General features: G+C 40.8%; 1 protein-coding gene and 1 pseudogene across 1 annotated transcript in view; one reads left to right on the top strand and one right to left on the bottom strand.

Moving 5' to 3' along the window:
- Positions 1 to 8,114: 8,114 nt before the first annotated feature.
- Positions 8,115 to 17,271, bottom strand: part of TAF1A (TATA-box binding protein associated factor, RNA polymerase I subunit A) — a 29,260-nt gene continuing 20,103 nt past the window's right edge. The window contains exons 7-11 of the mRNA XM_040634485.1: positions 17,110 to 17,268; positions 14,241 to 14,307; positions 13,430 to 13,553; positions 11,198 to 11,352; positions 8,115 to 8,588 (exon numbers count right to left, since the gene is read on the bottom strand). Of these exons, the coding sequence (XP_040490419.1) occupies positions 8,476 to 8,588; positions 11,198 to 11,352; positions 13,430 to 13,553; positions 14,241 to 14,307; positions 17,110 to 17,268 (618 nt within the window). The 3' untranslated portion in view covers positions 8,115 to 8,475. The remainder of the gene's footprint in view (positions 8,589 to 11,197; positions 11,353 to 13,429; positions 13,554 to 14,240; positions 14,308 to 17,109; positions 17,269 to 17,271) is intronic.
- LOC103658213 lies at positions 11,367 to 12,754 on the top strand (annotated as a pseudogene).

Here is a 17,271-nt window from a genome sequence, read left to right as displayed (position 1 = left end):
CTTGTACTATCTCTCTCTCTCTCTCTGTCAAAAAAATAAATAAATAAAATCTTTTAAAAAATAATAAATTAATATATATATATATATATATATATATATATATATAGTTCTTGAATGGGTGGATGAAGGACATGGAGTCCCAAACTCACACAACCCCAAGCCGTTTCCAGAGGCATGAACCTGGGCATCAGTCTGCAGAGGCATCAGGCAGGTTCCTGAGTTCACTTTCCTTCTGGTACTTTCCATGGTTCTACTCCACCCTGAAGTTTCCTTAGGGGCAAAAATTGCCCTTTGAAATGCAGATGAAATCAACCATTCTCCGCATCTATGGCGGGCACCCGCTCACCACCCCAAATAGCCTTTCCCTGATGTCATCGAGAGGGCACAAGGAGGCTCCATCTAGTCGTGTGTGCTCACAATGCTGTGGATTATGAAGGCCCCCAATGGCACTCAAAATACAAACAAACACATTTTTATAACTAAGGGAAAAGTCAGGAGGGAGTGGTTAAGAATAATCGACAACACGGCCCTGTGTTCCCGTTTGTGCTGTTCAATATCATCCCTAATTGAACATTGCTTTTTAAAACGTAACACAGCATCCATGATTCACTGCTGACTGGGCTGTTTCCATGAGGTTGTTTGCTGAAAGGTTAGATAATGTCATGGCTCTGGAAGCCTTGGGCGGGAGGAGTAACAAACACACGTACGGACCAACTTCAGCCAGAGGATTCACACACCACTACCTTCTCACAAATGGGAGCTAACAGTCTGACCCCATGAGGCGTAAGAATGAGTGCATTCTCTCATTCCACGTGGGACCTGAAAGCACTTTTAGATCTTTTATTGACATTGATGTCTCAGTTTTCCCTTTGCCACAAAAATTGAGTTCAAAAGGAATGCCTCCTTCTTGGAAAATAATTCTTAATGACTGTGGTTAAAGAATTAGCACAGGGGCGCCTGGGTGGCTCAGTCGTTAAGCGTCGGCTTTCGGCTCAGGTCATGATCCTGGCATTGTGGGATCGAGCCCCGCATCAGGCTCCTCCGCTGGGAGGCTGCTTCTTCCTCTCCCACTCCCCCTGCTTGTGTTCCCTCTCTCGCTGGCTGTGTCTCTCTCTGTCAAATAAATAAATAAAATCCTTGAAAGAAAGAAAGAAAGAAAGAAAGAAAGAATTAGCACAGGGGCGCCTGGGTGGCTCAGTCAGTTGAGCACCTGACTCTTGGTTTCAGCTCAGGTCATTATCTCATGGATCGTGGGATCGAGCCCCAAGTCCTGCTCCCAGCCCCGTGGGGACTCTGCTTGTCTCCCTTTCTCCTTCTGTCCCTCTCCCCCACTTGTGCTCACTCGAGCTCTCTCTCACTCTCTCGCTAAAATAAACAAATAAAATTTTTAAAAAACCAACTGATCCTTTAAAAAAAATTATAGCACAGCACTCAAAAAAGAAAGAAGGAAAGAGAAACAACAAAGACCTTGGACATAATAATTCCTATCCACCCAGGACAAATCAGATCTTACTGTTTTAGGCAAAGAGGGATTTCAAAATTAGTAGGAAAAGATCAGCCAGCAAGTCCCAACAGACATAGTGACAGCATAAATTTCTAATTATTAAAAGATGCAATATTTCAGATGGGACTACATAATATTTTAGATATAATTATATAATACATGAGATTATATAATAATTATGCAGTTATTAATTTTACCTTCGACATGCTATTATCATGCACAAAGCATTATGCTGAAAGAGGAATGTTTAACAGAAAACAGATGCACAAAATACACTTTTTCAAGGAGTTTATGCTCTGAGAAGAAAGGTTAAAATAAGAGTCCAAATAATACTAGGCAGATGATATTAAGGTAACAGTGAGGAACAAACTTGCCACTAGGAATCCCCAGGAGGGGGAGAGGGCATCAGGTTGGAGTGGCTAAGAGAATCCTAATGAGGGTTGGCCAGGGTGTTCAGACAAGGTACACGTAGAGAAGACCAGGAAACAAGTTTTGACTCTTCGATCAGTTTAGGAGATAACTCTGAACTACAAGCTGGGACGAGACAGGGTATCTGAAATCACCTGAGCTCCAACCTTGGAAGCAAACAGAACATTTTTTTTTTTTTAAGATTTTATTTATTTATTTGGCAGAGAGAGACACAGCCAGCGAGAGAGGGAACATGAGCAGGGGAGTGGGAGAGGAAGAAGCGGGCTCCCAGCAGAGCAGGGAGCCTGATGCAGGGCTCGATCCCAGGACCCTGGGATCACGCCCTGGGCCGATGGCAGATGCTTAACTACTGAGCCACCCAGGCGCCCCCAAACAGAACATTTTTAAAAAGAGTGTATTAGTTTGCTAGGGCTGCTGTAACAAAATGTCACAAACTGTGGGGCTTAAACAGCAGGTGCCTCACACTTCTGAAGGCTGGAGGACAGAAGTCAAGGTGTCAGCAGGGATGGTTCCTCTCAGGGCCACGAAGAATCTGTTTACCGGCTATCTTGTACATTCCTCAGCCTGAGGATACGTCACCCCAATTCCTGTCTTTGTGTTCCCATGGAATTCTCCATGTGTTTCTGTGTCTAAATTTTCCCTTTTATGAGGACACCGGTCATTTTGGATTAGGCCCACCTTAATGACCTTACTTTATCTCTGTAAAGACCCTATCTCCAAACGAGGTCACTATTGTGAAGGACTGGAGCTTAGGACTTCACCATATCATTTTGGGGATGCATTATTCAACCCGTAGCAGACACACACATGCTATTTCATATAGCAAGGGCCTTTTTTTTAGTTTATTTATTTTTTTAATAAATTTTTTAATAAATTTATTTTTTAATAAATTATTTATTTAATAATCTCTACACCCAACATGGGCCTCAAACTCATGACCCTGAGATCAAGATTTGCAAGCCCTTCCGACTGAGCCAGCCAGATACCCCTGGCAAGTGCCTTTCAAAAATAATGTTGAGAGGTTCAGGTCTGGTGTTTATTCTAGCATCATGTCATGGGATTGAACAGAAAAAATTGAAAAAGGAATGTTCTAGCTCAGTCCCTTCACATATAGTTTATGGTTTTCTCTCGCAGTTTATCTGCTTTCTCACCATATGAAAGTGAACAGGTGTGTCTGAGATTAGGCAATGTATTAATAATTCACTTGTATTATAGTTTATAAAGTATTTTCTCATCTCATTTGATCTTCACAAAAACTCTCTGAGGTAAGCAAGGGATATACTATATTCCCGAGGTATAGACAAGTGAATCAAGTCTCAGACAGGCTCCATGAAGTGCTCAGGGTCATGCTTTGGGTGGATGGGAAAAATGGCAATAAGAGTTAGGTGTTCTGGGGCACCTGGGTGGCTCAGTTGGTTAAGTGTCCGACTCTTGATTTTGGCTCAGGTCGCGGGATTGAGCCCCGCGTCAGGCTCCACATGGAGCATAGAGTATGCTTCTCCCTCTGCTCCTCCCCCTGCTTGCGTGCTCTCTCTCTCTAAAATAAATAAAATCTTTAAAAAAATTAAAATTAAAAAATTAAATTTAGGTGTTCTGGATGATAGCCCAGATCTTGTTCATTCCATCACGATGTATCAAAACATGAAAGTACAGCAATCGCTTTTACTTATCTTCATTTAGAAAAGATGTGTGTCAGAGGCCGCTAGCCAACTGAAAAGTATGGTGACTGAAGATCCAGGCATGCTGATAAGATTCTGAATTCTTGGTATAGGCATACTGGGCGGTTGAAGCAGACAACTGGCAACTATCACTGTGGGGCGGACAGGACAGAAATTCAAGTTCTGCCTCTATTCACTGAGTTAAAGACTACATCTGTATCAACAGGGATCCCATAGAGAAGGTTCTCTGTAGGACTGAAGAGCAGGGGACTTTTATTTGGTGCCTGATTGTTTCTTTTGGGAGCATGAATCTTGGATGGAGGAAGAGTTTCAAATAGATTAATTTTTAACCTTTTTTTTTCTTTTTAAGTCGACTCCATGCCCAACATGGGGTTCAAACTCACGACCCTGAGATAAAGAGTCACATGTTCTACCAACTGAGCCTGCCAGGTACCCCGAATAGATCCATTTTTAAAAATTAACTTAGTCAGATGTTAGTCATAGGATTTGTAGACCACGTCCATCAAGGGTCTGCTTATTTCCTTTAGAAATATTTAAAATATATTCTAATTCAATCCAGCAGAAAAAGCCCTTGTGCTATTAATATGAATAAATAGCTAGATCTAAAAAGGCCACACTTACCCCTTCATTAAAGAATGGTCTAGTTTTGTGTTTGTCTTTTAGTTTCTTTTCCTTTTTTGTTTTTGTTGATAATAATAAGTGTTACCACTTATTGAGAAAAACAATCCATCAAAACTCATGCTAACCATGTTCTGACTTTCTCCGATCACCCCATTTTACAGAATAAACTTGAGGCTCAGTTCAGTGAGGTGCTTTGTTGAATCCAGACCTTTCTGACTCCATAAAGCTTATTGATTTTTTGGTTTTGTTTCTTTTTGTCATTGATAAAATTCACACACCACGTAATAAACTCGTTTAAAGTGTACATTTTAATATATTCGACAGAGTGAGTTGCATTTCCCTGACTTATGTGTTTATGGTCCATGTTTACCCTCTTATGTGAAATACTAATTCATGTGCTTTGCCCATGTTTTTCTATTGGGATCTTTGTCTTGTTTATTGATTTGAATTTATTTTAATCTTTCATCAGTTCATGTGTCGCAAACACATATAAACATTTCAGTCATTAGTTGGAACTAATGACTAACGTAGAAATTAAATGTATATGTTTACATGTTTTTCTCAATAACTTTTTTTTTTAAAGATTTATTTTTAAGTAATCTCTATACCCAACATGGAGCTCAAACTTAAAACCCAGAGATCAAGAGTCACATGCTCTACCGCCCGAACCAGCCAGGCGCCCCACAAATACTTTTCTTTTAATGGACTGTATTTAGTTTTCTTAAAGGTATCATTTGATAGGCAAAAGATCCTAATTTTGATTTAGTTAGTTTACATATCATTTAATCTAGATGAAATATACGAGAACTGTTTTCGAAGTAGTGGGCAACAGACAACACAAGCCTGGGATTACTCAAGTGAAACTCATAAAGAAGTTCTATGATAAGTCTAACTTCTCTATCTTGGGAGGACAACCTCTCATGAGCAGTGCATTGGGCCAGAGTCCAAGCAAAGCATGGCAGTCCCACTAAGCTGGTGAGCCACAGATCAGAGTTTGGGGCAGCTGAGCAAGGAGGAACGGTGCTCAAATGTGTGTGAAGCCCTCAAGTCCATGGTTGATGGCTGGATGGTACATAGCTTAAAAGACAGGTATATTTTAGTGGGAAGCATTAACTCGACTATTATACAATTTCTGTATTTCAGAGGTTTCTAGGAGAAAATAAGACTTTGTAAAAAATATTTTATTTATTTGAGAGAGAATGAGAGAGAGAGCATGAGAGGGGGGAGGGTCAGAGGGAGAAACAGGCTCTCCGCTGAGCAGGGAGCCCGATGTGGTACTCGATCCTGGGACTCCAGGATCATGACCTGAGCCGAAGGCAGTCGCTTAACCAACTGAGCCACCCAGGCACTCTGAGAAAATAAGACTCTAAATTATCTTTATTTAGTTCCTGTTATTTAGTGTCTAAAACCATCGTGATGGATGGTCACTTACTTAAGATTTGTTAAGTATTAATTATTATCCTATGCATTCACTATATTTTTCATTATTCATAGCAGTCCCGAGATAAATCCTACTGTCTCTCAGCTACAGGTAAAGGAACTATGAAAGCTCAGTAACCTGCCCAAGAAGTCACAGAACTACCTAATGATAAACCCAGAATTCAAGCCTAACAGTCTCCTGAGGCCTCATACTTGGCACAGGCACCCCAAGATACCACTCGCAATGGCAAAGGCACCCTGGGTCAGTAACTTTCATGAATTTCCATTCAGTTCTACTCAGTAATTAATGAGCTAGAAATTGTTAGGGACTGATGATAGATTATCAAGCCCAGATAATATACTATCAAGAAAGACAGATGTACAAAGACAACGTAACAATGTAGTGATTTGGTAAGGGGCTGTATAGGGAGGGACCAGGAGGGACACAGAGGGGGAGCCTACCGAGCCTGGCAGACAGGACAGGTTTTGCTGGAGCTGGTAGGCTCTGGGTTACGAATCCCCTCTATTCTTCACCTTGCGACCTCAGTGCTCTGCAGGGTATAAACACTGACCGAACTGGGAGGCAGTACAGACAGCACAGATAGAGTGTGATCTTTGGAACCACACTGGTCAGGTTAAGGTCCTGGTGCCAACACCCACCAGCTCTGACCTTGTGCAAGTCACTTAATCTGTGAGACCCCACTTCTTTTCTAGGTAAAACAGGGACCGTCCTTAGGATTCTGGTGATAGTAAGACAAAATGGAAGGCCCAAAGTGGGCTTTTAGCCATAATAATTTATGAAATGGACTTTAGTGGACCTAAAAAAAAATTTCATAGTTGATTTGCACTGCTCTGCCTCATGCGATAGAACATCTGATATAAAAGTTCTAGGAAACTAAGCTTTGTGTGGAAACCAAGAACCATATCTACTCATTTCCTTCATTCCCACCTCCATTTGCCAGAGATCTTGAGAACTCATCAATCCCATTGAATAGCTTCTGACTAAAGGTTCCAGGGAGCAGATGCCATGACAATCTCGGCCTGTGCTTTGAGATTTTGTCCATGTCGTCTGGGGATTTCATCCCTGTCATGTTGATCTACAGAACTTCCTACACAACCGACTCACCAACTCCCAGCGGTAAAGCTGGCCCTACTCATGCGGTAGCTTGAACCGTTTCCGTTGCTCTGCGGGGCACGTACTTGTTTCATATGTACATTCTAAGGGCGAGCAGTTACTCGTTGATAGCCATCTCACTAAGTATAAAATACTGAATCACAGTATTGACAAAGCATAATTTGTCCCCCAATTCTCTTGCAGATGGGTTTTTTTTTAAGATTTTATTTATTCGAGAGAAAGAGGGAGAGAGCATGAGCAGGGGGAGGGGCAGAGGGAGAGGGAGAAGCAGACTCTACCCTGATCAAGGAGCCCAATGCGGGGCTCCATCCCTGGACCCCGAGGTCATGACCCAAGCCGAGCCGAAGGCAGACGCTTAACCAACTGAGCCACCCAGATGCCCCTCTTGCAGATGGTTTTAAATTAGCAGGAACATAAGCCATGGGGAAAAAGTGTGGTTTGCCAACTAAATACTGGACTTGCTGTAAAGTTAGTGGGCCTTCTTGGAACTCAAATACAAGTTATCGGAACTATAAAGGTGTAAGAGCTGGGCCAGTGTGGAAGAAGCACTCGCTCTACTCGTTATCACAACATATTATAAGGCTCCAGCTCCCGTTCCAGGAAAGCTGTTCTTGGCTTCTGCGCCATGCTTTCCCACAAGGCTGACTGGGTGACGCTTGACACTATTTCACTGGCAGATTCTCCTCCACTGTCCAGCGCCGACTGCCACATCCCAGTTTCCAAGAGAAAGGTGAGGGACACAGGAGTTCCAAAGCATGATGCTTGGAATGATTGCTGTGCCCAGCATAACAACAACAAACTAGAGCCCTTTGAAAGTAGGCCACCACTCTACCCTCTCTGACCCAAATTCGTGTTCTAGAGTCAAAGGTAGCTTTATGTCAGGTCAGTTAGCCCCAGACTGCCATATCTTAATATCGAAAAAGAAAGAGGATTCCTTTCCTAAATCCTTCTCTGTTTCCAAAATTCCTCAACAGAACTCATGACCAATATATATATATATATATTGGCTATATATATATATATATATATTTTTTTTTTTTTTAAAGATTTATTTATTTGAGAGAGAGAGAACGTGCACGCACGCGCTTCCAAGCACCTGGGAGCAGGGGAAGGGGCAGGGGGAGAGAAGCAGACGCCCCCGCTGAGTGTGGAGTCCCAATAGGGGCTCGATCTCACGACACTGAGATCATGACCTGAGCCAAAATCAAGAGCTGGACACTCAACCGACGGAGCCACCCAGGCGCCCCCCAATATATTCTTTATGACGGTAAACCTAACATGGATCATTTAGAATCTTCAAGAAGAATATAAATTCACTTAACAATACTACAAGTTATGTTTTATTATACAACAGCCAGAAGCAAATTATTTGCAAATGGCAGTAACTGCCATACAACTGTATTCTCTATACATTACACAAATGTATTTCTTATGTGGAAGTTATTCCATAATAAATACTATATTTCACAGTACAAAAAAGGAAAAATATGTATTTACAAAGAACAAAGGCAGTGAGACTGTTTCTTTAGTTATAATTATAATAAAAGAAAATATAGAAAAATATAAAAATAACTTTTTTGCAGCCATATAAACTATCTCCTAGAAACACCAAATAAATAATACATTCAATAATTACCCACTGAGCTACTATTCTGTAGCTACTCATCTGAAATAACTAATATCCAATTTCAGAGTCCTGGATTTACAACACTGTGTTTTTTCACTGACTTCTTTATCTGCTTAATTTTTTTCCTTAAGACTTGATCATCTTGTTTGGAAATAAACCGAAAATATCTGCAACCTACAAAACAAAATAAACAAAGAGTTTTAATACTTATCAATTCTTCAAGCATATTTATACATTTTTAAAATTTTGCTTCAGCTCTGGCATACTAATGATTATGGAAATGGGGGGATTTGTATGATGTATACCAGTCTGAGCACATTCTAAGAGATGTCGCTGATGAAATGTACGCTTCCTGCATATGAAAATGTTTCTGATCTGTCATAATTGGAGCACATACTTCTGCTAGCTTTCCACCTGGCCTCCCAAGTCCTAGTTAAGGTGATATGTGTGTTATACACATATTCATATATTAAATGAGCCTTCTCCAAAAGCAAATTACTACAGCTTCCCTTTCAATGTTAGCTTGTAAAACAGCCCAAGAGGCATCTGTAACAATAAGAAAGTTCTCCGTAAGAAAACTCTGAGGTGAAGGATTAGGATAAATAACTCACAGGTCAGAAGAGATCAGAACTCATCTAGCCATTCCAGCACCTAGCGAGCAGCCAGGTGGTGACCGAGCAGCTCTGAGAAAGGTGCCTCGTGCTCAACAGAAGTTCCTTCTGGGGCGCCTGTGTGGCACAGCGGTTAAGCGTCTGCCTTCAGCTCAGGGCGTGATCCCGGCGTTATGGGATCGAGCCCCACATCAGGCTCCTCTGCTATGAGCCTGCTTCTTCCCCTCCCACTCCCCCTGCTTGTGTTCCCTCTCTCGCTGGCTGTCTCTCTCTCTGTCGAATAAATAAATAAAATCTTAAAAAAAAAAAAAAAGAAGAAGAAGAAGTTCCTTCTTCTACCTGCTTTTCCTAGTCTTACCATGCTAAGTAGATCCCTGGTTAAATATTTCAGACATGAATCAAAGTTCTGTAAAAAAAATACATAAACTGGATATTACAAGATTTAAAAAAAAACATTTGATAAATGAGCGAGACCATAAATCACCTAAGAAAAACTAATTTCATTATAGTCTCAGCATGTATCTATCCATCCATCATCTCTGGGAAATTGCTAGGATATATACTGTACCTACAGTAACCATTTTATTATCCCCAAAAACAGTATGCCAGAATCACTAATATTTTATTAGCTGGGAAGCAGTAGTGTTAATAGACTGTATTTCTAAACACACCTACCACTTTAGCAAAAGCAAAATACTTGGAAAACAGACCTCTGCTTCTATCTAGAATACAGAAAGATGGAAAGAATTTTGCTCCCACCCTAACACAGAGAAAAAGCCAAATAAACTACAAACTCCTACCTCCTCATGAGCCACCGGACGTGGAGTCACAAGGGAAGGGCCTGGCTTGCCTTCACAGAGCACGGGAAGAAGGGCAGCTACCATACCCCACTCTAAGCATGAAGCAAAGGCAACCATGACCAGAATTTGAATCCTGTGATATAATGAGGGTAACCCGAGCACGTACCAAACCGAGCTCAACTCCTGAACAGACTGACTGAACCCCAGACACCAAGGCCCAAAAGAAGAGATGGACTCCCTTTTCCGCCATGATTATGCCTGATATTCACAGAGTACTTCTGACTGTATAAAGCACTTCGATGTGAAGCTCACTTGATGCTTACGACCATCCTGTAAGTAACACGGACAGGTGTTCGCAGAGCCCACTCACAGAGCAGCCTCCCAAAGGTTAACTGTTTGACCGAAGTGACAGGGAAAGGTGACAGAACTGGGAAATCAGGCTAGGTTTTCCGACTCCGCTCAAACACAGACACCTTTAGGTACCTGTACTAGATGCCTCCATGCTCATGAGGAGGCAGAAAATCACAGTCCGAATTACATTTCTGTTCCTCGGCGTGTGTTGAGAAATCTTACGCTTGCTTTCGTATTTATTTGCCCCTTTCCTCTGAAAAACTGGCATTTTATTAACCTTAGTAACCATCTGAAACACTCAGAGAGAATACTAATTCCAAAATAGTATCAACCATATCTAAAACCAGGCTGAAGAAGCTCTTTAGGGTACTCCGAATTCTCTAGCAACAGACTGCTTACTCATGGACACAAGACGTTCACTTCATCTCTGGACAGACCCAGCAGCGGTCCCGTCCATCTCTGTCCTCATATGGCAGGAAGAGTCTTAACAGCCAAGACAGTCCACAGAGAAAAGATCGATTTCCCTTTCTTTTAAGAGGATTTTTAAATAAGTTAATAGGAGGTATACTTTTTCTTATGGGGAGATATGTTTCATCCTTATAGAACAGATAGGTAAATATAATAGAGAGCAACATACAACAATGAGGTCAGCAAAGAATATTTTTCTCTTTCTAATACCGTAAGGTAAATAATATCAGTAAACTTTCTATACAGTTGTTGTGAAAACAGTCTGCATCCCCTATTTTAATTGGCCCCTAAAGATACTCAAGTTACAGCATTAAAACCAACCACCACAATCAACAAGATGAAATTGCTGCTTCTAGTCCACGGACAGTCCCAACAAGCAGATCACCTGGCCCCAACTCAATACTCGTTTTCCCATTCACCGGTTATTTCTCCGGCCTCTAATGTCCTTGGGCACCGTACCCAGTAAGCTGTGGCATGAACAAATGGCCATACTTTGTAATTTCAGAATCATCCAAAAGTTCTATCTAGATAAGAAGAACACAAAACTCCGTACCTTTTCCTAACAATATTCCAGCTACCAAAGCTTTCTCACAAGCCAATGCTTTATCCTCTTTCCAATCGCTTTTTGCCCAAAAGGAGCTGAAGTGAAAGCTTGGCCACCAGTTCTTCCTGGTTTTCCACTCTTCTTGAACCCAGGCAAGGTGATTCCTAGAAAAGAAAAATGTCAAAAGGGAAGGTCAAAGATGAAAGTGGACCTATACTGCCAGAATCTGAACTTAAGAAGAGTCTGTGGCGTCCTTTTCCAGGCAGCCGGGAAGATGGCGGACATTCAGACTGAGCCTGCCTACCAAAGCAGTCAACCATCTTTCAAAACCAGAAGAGGGTCCTGCTTGGAGGAACGGGCAAGGAGAAGCTCCTGCGATACTACAAAAACATCGGTCTGGGCTTCAAGACGCCCACGGAGGCCACTGAGGGCACCTATCCTGACAAGAAATGCCCCTTTACTGGTCACGACTCCATCGTGGGCAGATTCTGTCTGGTGTGGTGACTGACCAAGATGAAGATGCCGAGGACCATTGTCATCTGCTGAGACTACCTCCACTACCTCTAAAAGTACAACCGCTTCGAGAAATGTGACAAGAACAGGTCTGTGCACCTGTTTCCCTGCTTCAGGGATGTCCAGATTGGTGACATGGTCACAGCGGGAGAGTGCCAGCCTCACGTAAGACCGTGTGCTTCAACGTGCTCCAAGTCACGACGGCCACTGGCACCAGGAAGCAATCCCAGAAATTCTGAGACACCTGTCCAGATCCCTCCCCCCAAAATAGTTATTTTCCCAGTCAGGGGAAAAAGAAAAGTCTGTGGAAAGATGACGAGGAAGATGTTCTCAAAGTAATTTCTGAGTGTGGCCATCCATGGTATATATGGCATGTGCATGAAAGCAAATCCTTTTTAGTCCTCTTTGATTTCTGCTTTCCATTTAATCAAACAGCCAGTTTGGTACACACGGTGGTTAACAGCACACACCCTGAACTCAAATTCCTGGATTCAAATCTCAGATCTTCCATTTACTATCTATGATCCCGGGCAAGTTGCTTAACCTCTCTGAGCCTCAATTTCCGTGAAGCTATTAAGGGTACCCATCTCACAGCACTGTTATTAGATTAAACCGGCCCAGGAGTATAGTGGTCTCATATAAAGCTCTTCGCACATTGTCTTGTACTTAGTAAATGTTCAATAAATGTTAGCTATTATGATTATTAGTTAAAATTACTTTAAAACCTTACTTTATACGCTACAAAGAATTACTACTCAAAGTAAGATGGCAATATTATACAAATATGTGAACACACAGGTTTGACAGTCGGACCCAGACAATACTAAGTGTTCATCAATAACTTAATTGAGCAAATACTTACTAGCACCCATGTGTGCCCTGTGGCAGAACTTCTAGAGGTTTAAAATACTGAACAGTACATTTCTCTGCCTTCACAAATCTTACAGTTAGTTGGGGTTTATATGCTGCTGTCGATGTGGAAAGTGGTTTATAGTTATCACACCAAAAACATTTTATAATCAGCCCTCTTCCATCTCCAAGGTCAAGTCAGATCTGAAGGCTGACACAAGTTCCCATTGATGATGAAGCTTCTAACCAATTAAGATGGACATGATAAATCAATGAAACTTAACTTTGTGATATCCCTTCCTCTCACAAAGTAAAAATGACAAGGACCACTCACTCGTACTTTCATTTGAAATGTGGCACTAATGATATCATGATCACAGGTAAAGCTTCAGATATCCAACTCACAATGGACTTAACAAATATTTGTTGAATGAATACAACCTACGATGATCTTATGAGGCCCTCAAAGCCCCACTGAAAATTCCTGAAAAACAGCTGGGAGAAAAGCTGCTTCCTATGTGATTTTACAAGATGATGACACACAGATCACCAAGAGCTTTACAAAGAGTCTAGCAAAGAGTGGGAATGACCGCTTTATGCCATCATTTCCAACTTGAAAATGTACATCTTCCCTAATACTGCAGTGGTAAGATACAGTACTTATTTTGATAGCATAAAAAATCTTAATAGAATTTTTGTATGTTTTACTTGGGACTGTATTTTCTTGCTTCTGATGTACTCAGAACAGCTGAAGACACAGTTCAAGAAATCAAAAAACATAAGCAAAGAACTTGATTTAAACAGTGAGAGATACCAGCTAAAATACTGGGGAATGTTATTGATGCTGAGCCAGTAATAAACACTGTGTCTTTTACTTACCCCATTAAAGTCTGTCTCAGATATTTTGCCAAATATTTCCAAGCGGTTATATTCTTAGTGCATCCAGCAAAATCTAAGACTCCAAATAATACCTCCAACCCCAGTTTATGGTGGTCTTCTTTTTCTGCAATGGGCACAACAATTAGAACTTACACGAGGTATTGAAGTGCACAAGGCTAAAAATATATATTTGGTTGATAAAATACTACTGGGTTGTAAGCCTTTGGTTAAAAGTTTAAAATAATTCATTATGCTCATATTCCCTTGTGATAAATCTGAAACATTCAGTGATTTAGTCCTGGGTAATGATGTCAGAGTGGTGGGTCTGATTTCTAAATGGACTACATTCTACTGAGGGGGACACTATTTAAAGAACCTGCCCTCTCTTCTAACAGGAGAGCAGCTGACATAGCCCCAGTACCTACGGGACTTAAGCACACTTCCTTCTATGAAGAAGTACCTTCTTTTCTATATCGAGCTGAAATGCAGTAGAGATTAAAACAAGGTGAGTTCTAGAAATGGAAGCCACTTCTCTTGTGCTAACCGCTACCTAATAGTCTACAGCAGGGGTCAGCAAACTTTTCCTATAAGGGGACAGACAGTAAATATTTAAGCTTTGTGAGTCTTATGGTCTTTGTCACAACTACACAACTCTGCTGTTGTAGTGCAAAAGCAGCCAGAGACAACACAAAAATGCTCCAAGAGAACTTGATTTACAAAAACAGATGAGGGGTGGATTTGGCCCATGGGGCCATAGTTTGCTAGTCTATAGCTTGTCTGCACAAAGAGATACAAAACAAAAACTGTTTACCTGATTTCCTCAGTAACCTATGGAATTCTAACATCAGTTTATGAGATGGTACAATCTGATACAAAATCTGGAAGAAAAAAATAATCTTGTAATTTAAGTGTATATTACAAAGGCATTTCTTTGTCAAATTTCATTTTACTTTCAAATGAAGTTCTTACTGTCTAATAAGCCCTCAGTAAATGAATCAAGGATTTAAAGGCACTTTGCTTTTGTCCAGTTTCAATTGGGGTATAGAAAGGCATTCTATGTAAAGCTACTTTTAAAAATCCCTGTTAATAACAAGATAGCTGTTGCGGGGGGAGGGCAGGGGAAGTAGATAAGAACTTTTTATTTACTCTTTATACATTTATATTGTTTACCACACTTAAAAACTTAATTTCTTTTCAGAAGCCAGGATGGAGGGGAAAAAAAAAATCAAAATCACACAGAAAAGATCAATAAAAACTTATTGATCACAAAAGGTCACAGAATATAAATTTAAATAAAAAGCCCAAAAGGGCAGGGATGGCTATTTTGGAAGACTGTGTTCAGGAACACAGTACAGTAAGAGTATTCAAGAAAGTATTTTGACCATTTTATCATTTACCATTTTACACAATAGGGAGAAATTAAAGGTTTTTAATTCCTTTTTATTCGTTTAAGAATAAGAAAGACTATTTTTATGACTATCCAAACCAGGATGTAAAGTAAAATTATATTTTTCATTTCAATATACTTCACATTAGAAATCAATTTATTCTGTCTGCTCGCTGGGGTCCTTTGACCTTACACTGAAATTATTTCTTACAAAATAAAAAGTAAATTTTATTAATTATTCTTAATAGTTGCAATAGTCTTTTAAGTGGAGACCAATCACAAACAATATACCAATATCAGAGTATTTTTAAAACTCGGTTCCTATGAAATCACATTTGTCTTATGATTTATGGAATTCCGCAAACGGCTCAATTCACTTAGGTTTTAGAAAACTTTTTATTGACATACATGTAATAGAAATGTATACAATCATGAGTGTGCCATTCAACACATTCTTACAAAGTTATATGCACTCATATAATCAGCACCCAGATCAAAAATTAGAACGTTATCAGAACCATAGTAGTCTTTAGTTAGTTTTGGAGAATTCTTAGCCATTAACTCTTCAAATAGGCCCTGTTTATTTGTCTGCTTTTGCCCTGTTCTCTCTTCTCCCTGGAACTCCAATTACAAGTATGTCGGACCTTAACCGAGTCCTCTGTACACCCTTTCATCCTTTCTGCCTTCGGTGCTTTAGTCTGATGTTTTCTATATAGTTCATTAACACTTTTTTTTTTTTTTAAGATTTTATTTATTTATTTGACAGAGAGAGAGACAGCCAGCGCGAGAGGGAACACAAGTAGGGGGAGTGGCAGAGGAAGAAGCAGGCTCCCAGCAGAAGAGCCTGACATGGGGCTCAGTCCCAGAACTCCGGGATCACTCCCTGAGCCGAAGGCAGACACTTAACGACTGAGCCACCCAGGCAACCCCCCTTTTTTTTTTAAGATTTTTTATTTATTCACTTGAGAGAGAGACACAGGGAGAGAGAGGGAGAGCACGAGCAGGGGAAAGGGACAGAGGGAGAGAAAAAAGCAGACTCCCCACTGAGCAGGGAGCCCCATGCGGGGCTCAATCCCGGGACCCCGGGATCATGACCCAAGCTGAAGGCAGATGCTGAACCCACTGAGTCACCCAGGCACCCCTCATTAACTCTCTTCTGCTACGTTCAATCAGCTATCAAACCCATCTATTGACTTTTTAATTTCAAACATTACATTTTTCAATAGGAAAACAGAATTTCCCTAAAGCCATTTTGTCTTGAACATAATTAAGTGTTCAACACAGTTATTTTCTGTTAAATTTTTTAAGATTTTGTTTTATTTTAAGATTTTATTTTTACATAATCTCTACACCCAATGTGAGGCTGGAACTCACAACCCCAAGATCAAGAGTCACACACTTCACCAATTGAGCCAGCCAGGTGTCCCAGCTAATGTACTTTTTAAAAGAAGACTGGGGGTGCCTGGGTGGCTCAGTCAGTTAAGCGTGTGCCTTCACCTCGGGTCATGATCCCAGGGTCCTGGGATCGAGCCCCATATCAGGCTCTCTGCTCAGCAGGAGACTGCTTGTACTCTCTGTCAAATAAATAAAAATCTTAAAAAAAAAAAAAAAAGAACCCTAAAAAATAAATAAATAAATAAATAAATAAATGAGGACTGATAGATAAGAATTTTTCTCAGGTCCCTGTTGGCTAAGCATCTGACTCCTGATTTAGGCTCAGGTCATGATTTCAGGGTTGTGAGATGGAGCCCCACACTAGGCTCCACACAGGGAGAGAGTCTCTCTCTCCCCACTCCCCACGCCCCCTTTCTCTAAATAAATAAATAAATATCTAAAAAAATTTTTTTTACTGCATACCTTAAGTGTTTTACTGTATGTAAATTAAATGTCAATAAAGCTGATCTTCAAAAAATATCAAAGCAGAACTTTCCCACAAGGGTGACAAAGGGTTTCCAAAATACTGACCCTTTGCCCTCTGCCTAACTTGGACAGGGTAGTCGGGGAATGGCAGTGGAGGGTCGCCCAGAGCCCGCAGCCTCGTATGTCCACCCCAGGCCACACCCGGTCATTTGGCTAGAACTTGAAAGTTGGAAAGCATGACCTAAGGATGTTTCAAAATTTACTTTTTTAAAAAAATTTTTAAAAGTAATCTCTACACCCAACACAGGGCTTCAATTCATGACCCTGAGATCAAGAGTTGCCTGCTCCACCAACTGAGCCAGCCAGACGCCCCTAAGGATGTGTTAAAGCAGATGCCCAACCCAGTTCAAGCACTGAAGTAAACATTTTATACCTTAAGCACACTTATCAGTTTCTCTCTTGGTGCCTTCTCTCTCTTTAGAAAGTTGTATAAGTAGATATGAGCATTTGGGTTTGATGGGAACTTTTCATCGTAGGCATAATTGGTGAGTACCTCTCGGGCTCCATCTTGATCCCCATAGAATTCCAGCATCTA

Source organism: Ursus maritimus, unplaced genomic scaffold (genome assembly GCF_017311325.1).
Source record: "Ursus maritimus isolate PB19 unplaced genomic scaffold, ASM1731132v1 scaffold_2, whole genome shotgun sequence".
Lineage (NCBI taxonomy): Eukaryota > Metazoa > Chordata > Mammalia > Carnivora > Ursidae > Ursus > Ursus maritimus.
The sequence above is the reverse complement of the archived record's forward strand: the minus strand, read 5'-3'. Positions and strand labels throughout refer to the sequence as shown.